The 10,494-nt window shown below is 35.1% G+C and overlaps 1 protein-coding gene across 1 annotated transcript; it reads right to left on the bottom strand.

Moving 5' to 3' along the window:
* Positions 1 to 2,517: 2,517 nt before the first annotated feature.
* Positions 2,518 to 6,423, bottom strand: LOC122292854 (rhodanese-like domain-containing protein 7). Its single transcript, XM_043101400.1, has 5 exons — positions 5,944 to 6,423; positions 5,154 to 5,405; positions 4,564 to 4,662; positions 3,540 to 3,833; positions 2,518 to 3,011 (listed from the first exon to the last, which is right to left on the bottom strand). The coding sequence occupies exons 1-5, from the start codon at positions 6,325 to 6,327 to the stop codon at positions 2,667 to 2,669; spliced, it is 1,374 nt and encodes a 457-aa protein (XP_042957334.1). The 5' UTR covers positions 6,328 to 6,423; the 3' UTR covers positions 2,518 to 2,666.
* Positions 6,424 to 10,494: the final 4,071 nt, after the last annotated feature.

The following is a 10,494-nucleotide window of genomic DNA, read 5'->3' as shown; positions in this document are numbered from 1 at the left end:
TTGGATTATAAAGTAGATGACAACAAAGCAAGTATGCATCCGATGTCAATATAATACAAGTGCATGGCGGCCTAAATGAATGCGAGAGACAGAGAGAGATGAATTTCAATTTCAAATCTGCGTTAGCTTCTCCTCAGGCTCTGGTTTCCTCAAATAGGTCTTCTTGAACCACTCAATTGGCTACCAAAAATGTGAGTGAAATAAAATTAATGCAAAGATCTTGATTCTAGACAAAGAATACTAGTATTTTGAGCGAGTAAAATGAAAGTAAGGAAAACATATATAGAATCAACTGTAAGTGGGTAACTCCTGCGAAATTCGATTTTATTCTAAATCCGCTATATGCATTAAGCAACTAACCATGGAATTTCAGGTCTGTTAAAAAAGCAAGTGAATATACAAAATTGTATATTTTGTAGGGAAACTCCCACAGGTCTCAAACTCCACACAACCTAAAGTCTGACGATTCGATACCTAAAAATTGAAAAGAATGAGATGGATTGAAGATGTAGGCCTATCCTATCTATAAATACAACTATAAGAGCATTGGCAATAGCTAAAATTAGAGCTTTTGACTAAACTCTAAACCAATAAAGATATAGATCCATATTGGACTAACCATCCTAAAGTCAAAATAATAATATAATATTATATATTTTTAATAATAATTTTTTTAATTTTTTGCAATTACACAATATATTACACCAATATTAAAAAATATACAATATATTTGCAAATACACAATAAACCATAAAACCAACATATCAAACCAACTCTAAAAAATCCACATTTGAAACCACATAGCAGACCACATAAAAATGCACATAGCAGTTAAGCACCAACTTGACCATACACTCAAAAGACCACATAGCAGACCACCACAAACTCAACTTCACAAACTGGGAACACAAACCAGATTCAACGCATGTACTGGGCCATCATTCAAGAACACAACAGGAACAAAAATATTAAAAAAAAAGAAAAAAAATAATGAAATTTTATGATGCATACTCAAGTAGAACAAACGTTAAAAATCAAAATATGATCAAATCTGAGTGCAAGTCCCATGAGTAATACTACCACAAAAAAGAAAAATACATAAAAGTGAATTTATATCAGAATTGGCATCTGCCCAGAAGCATCAATTGCACCCAGAAATTCAACAAGAAAGAAAAAATTAATGAAACCTCTAGATCTAGTATTGGACCAAGACTCTCATTTATGCAAGAAAAGAATAACCTCTGGAGTATTGAAACGAACAAGTCTCAGGAAATCTTACCTTTATGTTTTTGCAAGGGCAGAAATCCACAATCAATTTTTTCTGAGAAATCGATTGTTTCTTCCCTAGGTTCCTAAGTTAAGCCCAGAGAGAGCACTTCGACAACCCAGGGAAAATGACATCAGCAAGAACTGAAAAAAAAAATGAAAAAAATGAGAGAAGATGAGAGATGGAATGTCAGGCCAATCTAGAGGGAAGAGAGAACCAGTGAGAAAAAAATAAAAGGGTGTTCAACAAAGGAAAAAGGGAGAGAGTGAAAAGGCTTTCAATCGGAAATGATTTTATGAAAGAAATGTTTGTTACAGTTGGCGTTTGTGGATTTTAGAAGAAAATACTCATTGGCAATGAACAGGAACTTGCCAAAGATGGAATATTGTTTAGATATATTGTAGCTCAAAACTTGAACTCTCATGTTTTACCTATTTTAATGCAACTCGTTTAAAGACCTAAAAAGCCAAATTTTGCATTTCTTGGACTTCTACCTAGGCCGATGCGGATACTCAAGTTAAAAGAGTTAACAAAGTTGAGTTGAGCGAAACTTATATAAGCCAAAAAGCGGTGGTGGGCAGCGACGCTCCACGCGACTACTGCTTGGATGTCGGTTGATTGGGGGCGAAGCCTCAGATTCTTCAGGAATCTGAATGCTCCCACCGCTTCCGCTTCACCTGCCATTTTCTGATCTCAATTCAATTCTCTATCTCGAATGATCTTCCCTTTTTTTTTTTTAACCCTATCATACGTAATATATATGGAAGCAGGAAATGAGTCTTCTTTTGTCTAACAGAAACAAAACGACGAATGGTAAGTCTCACACGTGAAAACGGCCGATACTAAATCTGATGCAAATCCTAGGCCCGACCTGAAGCCCGTCTCATCTGGTCGTCTAGTTTTATTCTGGACAATTCTATTCTTCCCGCAGCGTGGTGGGTATCAGCTCCAGTCCCGTCAAATCCAGTTTCCTCCAACTTCATCGAAGATGCAGCCATGTCAGCCTTTTAAGCAATCATGTGGATCCCGATCCTTCAACCCCATCAATTTCTCTCTCTTGTTTTTTTTGTTCTCTTTTTCTTCCTTCTCTTTTCTCTCCTTTTCCCCTTCCGAGCCTAATTCAGATTCCATTCCGTTGCGAAAAGCGCAGTAAAGGGAGATACAGGAAGTTTTTTTGGGTTGTTGTGGGGGTGTTTTGGGGCCCCTGGGGGGGGAGGGGGAGGGGGAGGGGGAGATGTGTTGCAGGGATAGGATCCTACAATTCTTTTTCTCATCTAACGATTCTAAAGAACAAAAACAATTTTAACATGAATTCATCGTTCTAAAACTATTTTTCTAGTGCAATTATCCAGCTCTCGGTCCTTATTGCTAAGTTGAAGTAGAAAGCCTGATAGAATTCCTAATTAATAGCTGAATTTGATGCTGGCCGACGGCCCTTATCTGGACCCCCAATGACGCCCCAAGTCTCAAATTGCCTTTGACGAGCTCTGGCTCTCTCTTTCTCTTCATCAGATTTCGAAGTGTAACAGTGTGGACAACAAACTCCATATTCCCACTCGGGGGCTTCCATGTCCGCATCACTCACTGGTTGCTTGCAACCAAAGCAAAGCTTGAAAGTTCCCTGCACCAAACCATGCTCAACCGACACCCGCTTGTCAAACACGAAGCATTCACCCTCCCAGAGGCTTTCTGATTTTGGTACTTCCTCAAGATATTTCAGAATCCCACCTTCCAAATGATAAACCTGGGAAAAATTTAAAGGTTGAAGGATATAGGAAATTCTCAAGCAAAAAACAAATAACAGAAGATTAAATCAGCGTGCTGCTGTAAGAAATAACTCCATGGCAACTTGCCAACATACCATATTGTTAACCTTTGTAGAATTTTCTGTACAAGTGAAACTGAAAAAATGGGTCAAAATAAAAGTACATTATGATTTGCTTGGTAACGTGTGTTGAAAGAACCCATGTTATACTAGAACTGATCGATGACTAGCAGTTTAAGGCTTGTCTTATCAAATTTCCCAAATGCAGGAGTAATCGTACATGGACCATGGAATTTCATATCCAAAACAAGGGGCGCAAAAAGTCCACAATATAGGCTGTTGGTAAATTATCATTTCACTGTAGAACCCCAAACACCTAGGAAGAAATTGTCAAGGGGTGGCTCTTTCCTACCATCACCATGACCACAATATATACCTCCGTACAACAATTCATAAAGCAAATAAACAGAAAGCTGGCAGTAAATGGAAGTTCCAAGGAGAATTCACCTCTTTGAATCCTTTACTGAGGAGATAACTCGAAGCTTTCTCACATCTTATTCCCCCTGTGCAGTACATTGCCACCCGCTGAGGCCTTTTTTTATCTGGAACATCCACTCGTTCTGTGGTGCTTCCATTTGAACCATTCATATTCACCTTTGAATGCTTATCATTTGCATGAGAAACTCGGAACTCATCCTCCACCCAACACGGAAATTCTCGGAATGCCATTGAGCATGGATCAACTGCTCCTTTGAATTTCCCAATTCTAGTTTCATATTTATTTCGCACATCAATCACCACCTAAAATTTGAATGTCAATGTCAATATCTGAAGCAAAATGTGAAAGCAAATGGAAATGCTTTCCACCATGCCTCCCTACTATAAATTTTATAGTCAGACCCAATACCCCCACCCATCAGTTCAGTCCTTTTTGATCGGTAAATTTTGACATAGCAGGATAAACACCCATCAGTTCAATCCTATAACTAACTTTTGAATATGGGAGAAAAACAAACCATGTACATTCTAATTCTAACAGACTTAGGTTTCAAGGGATTTGACGCTTCAAAGAAAATACTGGAAATTGAATAATGATGGATGGCTCTATCTGAGAAACCTTACTTGCATGGAAGTTGTTGGATAGGCATAACAGAGTTTAGACCAAAAGACATATCAAGTACTGTTGAGCTTTCTCAGACAACTCCAAACCTTTCATTGGTTTGTTTCTGACTAAAAATAAACATTTTTTCAAGGGGAAAAAAAAGACCCAACCAGATATCTAACAAGTTTGTGAGAAATTTTATCTGTTCTACCCAGGACACATAAAGCGTAGAGCTTTCAGTTATTGGTTTTTTAGTCTATTAAGCTATGGGATAAAATGTTCAAGCAAAAAACAGACTAAATAGCACAAGTATTCATTAGAGTTGTAGACAATTTAAAAAAAAAATACGTTTATTTGTGATTCGACTAGTTCCTTCAACCAAAGATGATGAACAGGGAATACTACTGCAACAAGATTTCTATCACTCACAGTATCTGGGTCACTGATCAATGCATTCCAATCCCTCGGACTCACGTATGTTCCAACCCTTTCAGTAGGTGATACACCAGGCATTCCAAGACTAACAATCTGATTCATGCATAGATATAGACCGTGATAAGAATGCATAATGGGCTAATAAACAAATTCACTTAAGTATTTTATACTGTTCATGAAGAAGAGAGTGCATTCGTTTGGATGTTGAGATGAGATAGTTCGTGAATAGCAGTGAAATAGTTTAAATTAAAATGTTTCATATGATTTTAAAAAATGCGAGAGAAAATTAAATAAAAATATTATGAAAACTAAAATATTGTTTGAATATAATTTTTTTAATATTATATTTGTTTTGGAATTTGAAATGATTGAATTGTTTATTGTATTTTGTTTGAAAGTTTGAGAAAGCTAAAATGATTAGGTAATGATTACATCAGAAAGTTAAGATTTGAAATTGAAAAATATTTGTATTCGAGTGGTATTTGGACGCTGAGACGAGAAAAACATTCAAACTGGGCCTAAAACTTACATGAAAAAGAGTAAAGAAAGGACTCCACAGGGACTTGGTAAAAACAAAAGAATACCTCTTTCTTCAACTTAACCCTCACATGATCCCATCGGAAGGGTGCATCCTCCCCTGCTGCAAGAGGAGAATTGCTAGTGTGTCCATGGTGGACAGCTTCTTCCTCTGGACTCACAGGTGATTCCACTTGTCTTAGTACCTTTAGACGGTCATCATTTTGAATGAACCCAAGAACTCTTTCCACTGATTCCCGGGTCCCACAAATGCTGCCATTAATTCCTTCAGGGGCAAGTATAATGCCACCTGAAACACGCTGAACAGCATCAGGTTCGTGAGGCACGAACAAGAAGGTCAGAAGAGAACCTCGAAAGACCAAAAATAAGTAGAGATAGCAAGTCATTTATATAACAAGGGAGAGAATTTCCAAGCATCGAAGGAATAAAATGGAGACTCTCTTATTCCAACTCCATTCATTGATACCAACTGGTCGGCCGCCAAGACGGAGCTTCGTAATAATTTTTTAAGCAGCTGTCCTCAACTCAACTACTTTAAAACTGAGACGTGAAATTATTAATTCCTTGAATTTTTCTTTATACATTCGACGCCACATGAATCCCTTCCAAAATTAAAAGGCCATCAACATGCGAACCAAAACCAATAATTTTTTAAGCATTTGGAGGGCTAGGAAAATTCAGATTTCCCAAAAACGCCCAAAATCGGATGGCATTTACAGCATTCAAATCAAAGAAAGCGACAAATTGCAAAGAGGTAAACGCCATACATTACAGAGGAACCATGCCAGTAACATCATGAACTAAACATAAACGAATTAAAAATATTTAAACGACTACCAGTTCCTGACACAGCTTCTTCAAGGGGGGTCGCATATGGGTATAGTCGGTTAATTCGGCGAACTTGTAGAAAGAGACGACCACGAGAGATTCAGAATCGGGGTCATCCGACCCTAGTTCAGGGTTATTGGAAACGAAAACTGGTTCGGTTGGCCCAGAGAAGAAGCATCTAGAAATGTTCATGCTTTGAGTCCGAGGAAGATTGCAGGAGTTGGAGAAGATAGGAGGGTGATGACGATGACGATCCTGGGGGAACAGGGAAGGTTTGGGAATTGGGGAAGTGGGAAGTAAACGTAATCCAGGCTTAGGACTTGAATAGGATGATGAAGGTGACAATGAGAGCATCCTCGGGGTAAACAATGGGTTTGTTCTACACCTTAGCATAGAATGATAGAGGCGGACCTCACCGCTCTCTAACCCTATCAGCAACCTTGGCCTTGGCTATGAAAATGCAGAGGGGAGCGTTTATTTTAGCAATGTCAACTCCCCCTTTTTATTTTTTATTTTTTATGGGGGAGAGAAGCATTTTGCCATTTACCACAAAACAATGAAAACATTAATTAAACCTACAGGTTCTTATACATTAACGACTCATATAAAAATTAATTCATAAATTAATCTAATTTTATGTAATTCATTAAAAAAAATTATAATTTAATATATCATATCAAAATATATCAATTTATAAATTTATTTTTATATAATTTTTTTATAATTATGAAGGCTGGGATAGTTTAAAGAGCAATATTACATACAGTCGTGGAATTGCAAATGCCGCGTAATCGTTTTGAAAAAGAGTGGAATCTACGATTAAAAAGTTAGTTTTTTTTTCATGTGGATTCCATATTAATTTATTTTTTTCAAAGCAATTACATGCCGCTTGCATAACCACGACTGCAAATATTATTTCTATAGTTTCAATGCCTTGGATGAATATATGAGTTTCTTTTTTCCTTGATGGAATTTGAACGAGAATCGTCGACCCCCTCGACTTATTTTCGGAGGTTTATATAGCCACATAACCTCAAGAGGCACAGACAATACATCTTTGGTAACTTTCCATTCCGGCCAATCATCATCTTTCTCTTATATGTTATTTTAAGAGCATAATCGTTTCGATTAAGTCGAATTTTGAACTTATTGGTGAAGGAAAAGTCTAGTTACAAGTATACTTATGTATTAATATGTGCATCAATTTATTGTGATTGGTTAAAAAATAGATTTTAGTGAAAACAGTACTAATTTAATTTTTAAGTATGAAAAAATCAATATTAATATGCAGATTAGTGTGTAAAATTTATTTGTATGTAACAAAACTCATTGGTGAGACAATCCGATTCAATTCAATTTTGAGATTGTCATAATTGGAACCGACTAGTTTATCAAGAGAACCGGTACTTCGATTTTACAATTATGATTCAGTTTTAAGTTTTTGGTTGGTCTTATTGCTTTTTATGACCCAAATAAATAAGTTTTTTAGTCTAAATACGAATTTTAGAGCTCAAAATATAATGTATATAACCATTTAAATGCTAAAAACAAGTAGCCAAAATACTAATTTGCAAGAATATATCTTCTAATTAATAAGTGTTATATAATATATTAATATGTGCTAGTTACTAAATATTTTAAGTTTGATAAATATTATGTAATATTTACTAATCATTATATATTAAAATATATATGTAAATATGTAACTTAATATGTAATAGTAAATAATAACATATTAATAACTTAATATTAATATTCATATATAAGAGTCAATTTGTATTAAAGAAGCATAAATAAAATAAACTAAAATCTCATGCTATAATTATTAATTTTATAATACGTGTAATATATCTAATATCTAATATATAAAATAGAAAATAATTAAAAAAAATATTTATATATAATTCAGTTCGGCCGAGTCCAATTTTATTCACAAAACATGAAAATGGAGACCAAACTAGTTTATAAGAAATTTCAGTCTAGTGAACTGCAACCAACTGAACCGATCATGAAATCAGATCAAACTAGTTGGTTCAATTCGATTGAATTGGTTTGATTGATATGGTATGTAAGATTATAAAATTATTGTTATCATAATATAGATCTAATATATGGTAAGAAAATTATTTATATTTAAAAATTTAAATTTATGATATGACTTTATATATAGCAATTCTCTTAATATTTATGTCCGACAGCATTGAGTATTCTTCCAGGTTGGGAATCCAATTGTAGTGATACATCTCCGAGAACTAAGGTATGATCGAATCGCACCTATCTGTAAGACCCAAAGGCATTAGTCTGATAACTGTTCTTGGCGAGAGGCTTATGTGGGCAAAGTGGTCAAAATCCAGGTTATAGAGCATCGTTTTCTTTTTGGAAAAAGCCCCTTTCCCGCCTGGGGTTGATCGCTCGGGTTGATTGCTGGGTAAATTTTTTTATTTATTTAGTAATTAAGAAAGTGATTTTAAATATATTAATATATTTTTTTTACTTAATAATTAAGAAAATGATAAAAAAATGTACAAAAAATATTTAAAAAAAATGCTGGGCGGTATGTTTGGGGTGGCATAGTAGCCGGACCCTTTCTTTTTAGGCTTGGATGCCGCTCTGTCCTTTCGGTTTTGCACGTTTTGGTACTCATCTTCTTGTCTAATTGAGCAATGCTACATACAATCGTGGAATTGTAAATGCCGCGTAATCGCTTTGAAAAAGAGGGAGGTCCACGATTAAAGAGCAATGTTACATACAGTCGTGAAATTGCAAACGCCGCACAATCGTTTTGAAAAATAGTGGGGTCCACGATTAAAAAGTTAGTTTTTTTTTTATGTGGGTCCCATATTAATTCATTTTTTTCAAAACGACTGCACGTCGCTTGCACAACCACGACTGCAAATATCATTTCTCACGATTAAAAAGTTAGTTTTTTTTTCATGTGGGTCCCATATTAATTCATTTTTTTCAAAGCGACTGCACGCTACTTGCACAACCATGATTGCAAATATCATTTATCTGTCTAATTACAGGTGTGACGCCCTCAAATTCCGTTTGGGATTGGACGGACATTTGAAGCGTCGAGACATGCAACACAAGGTTACCTGCCCCCGTTCATGACATATAAGATGCAATGTTCCTAACATGCATATAACAATATGCAATATTCGCAGCGGATAAATTTTTTTTTTTAGTAATACTATGTACCAAATTGAAAATATCCCAAATGCTTAAAACATATTTCATACATAAAAACCTATTGAACAACTAAGATCACAACACTAGTCCAAAATGGTTATGATCCAAAAAGTACTAGAGATGAAACTCAATCGTACAAGTAGTAATTTACGTTAATTACTATATTAACATTGATGTCCCACCGTCGCTTAGTCAACTGTGTCTAGTTGATCAGCTTCTGATTCTCCTTCAGGTCCTGTAACAAGATCTACCATTCGGGAGGAATGGTAGTTGGGACCACCAAAATGAGATTTGATTACAAATCTCAGTAAGTTAACAAAAAAACTTCCACACAAGCTAATGATGCATGGATGACAGTAAAAGTATAAATGCATAATCAAATTCATAAGTAATTAAAGCATAACTTGGTGTACAACATAACATAATTGACATAACTTAAATTGAAACATGAACTGAACTTGACTTGACATGAACTTGATCTGAAACTTGACTTAATATGAAAAATACATACTCCACAGTTGTTGTGGCCCCATGTATTCTACGTGTAAATACATACTCCACAGTTGTTGTGGCCTCATGTATTCTATACAAACTTGACTTAACATGAAAAATACATACTCCACAGTTGTTGTGGCCCCATGTATTCTACGTGTAAATACATACTCCACAGTTGTTGTGGCCCCATGTATTCTATGGAAACTTATTCTTTAACTGCTTAAATACATACTCCACAGTTGTTGTGGCCCCATGTATTCTACGTGACACAATTACTGTGTCTCACGTAGTGTATGCGTCACAATTGTTGTGACCCCATACATAAGTAATCAAGATGAAACGTGACTGGAATACGAAATGACTGAAGCCCTGACGTAACATAACGTGACTTGAATATAACTTGAAATACATGACCAACTTGAGATATAAATATTTCGTAACATTACATAACATATAATAGACAACATATTTAACATGACATATTTGCAACAGTGAATATTACATGACTTGACATACATGTAATAGATGACATACTTAGCATGACGTACTTATAAGGTACAGTAATACATGACAGAATATATTATGTAACAGATAAAAATTAACGACAGAATAAATTCTGTATAATAGACAATTACGTGATAACTTAGCATGACATGACATATATGATAACATACATACATACACTGTAGTTCCTTTACTTAGCACACATACACAGTAGACTGCTAGTAAGTTAAAAGCTAACTTACCTCGATCTTCGCGTTTCTTATAAAACTTCAAGTGCGACCACGAGGAACTGTAATTAGTGATTCTAAAAGTTAGAACTAAATCACTAATAATTTGAAATATGGAAAATACTAACTTAAAGAGTAAAAT

Source organism: Carya illinoinensis, chromosome 1, assembly GCF_018687715.1.
Source record: "Carya illinoinensis cultivar Pawnee chromosome 1, C.illinoinensisPawnee_v1, whole genome shotgun sequence".
Classification (NCBI taxonomy): domain Eukaryota; kingdom Viridiplantae; phylum Streptophyta; class Magnoliopsida; order Fagales; family Juglandaceae; genus Carya; species Carya illinoinensis.
The sequence above is the reverse complement of the archived record's forward strand: the minus strand, read 5'-3'. Positions and strand labels throughout refer to the sequence as shown.

Excerpts from the sequence above, each read along its gene's own strand:
- LOC122292854 (XM_043101400.1), bottom strand. The coding sequence starts at position 6,327 with ATGCTAAGGTGTAGAACAAACCCATTGTTTACCCCGAGGATGCTCTCA. Across the intron at positions 5,406-5,943 it reads AGAAGCTGTGTCAGGAACTG|CGTGTTTCAGGTGGCATTAT; the intron begins GTAGTCGTTTAA and ends GATGCTGTTCAG. Across the intron at positions 4,663-5,153 it reads GGGTTAAGTTGAAGAAAGAG|ATTGTTAGTCTTGGAATGCC; the intron begins GTATTCTTTTGT and ends TGCATGAATCAG.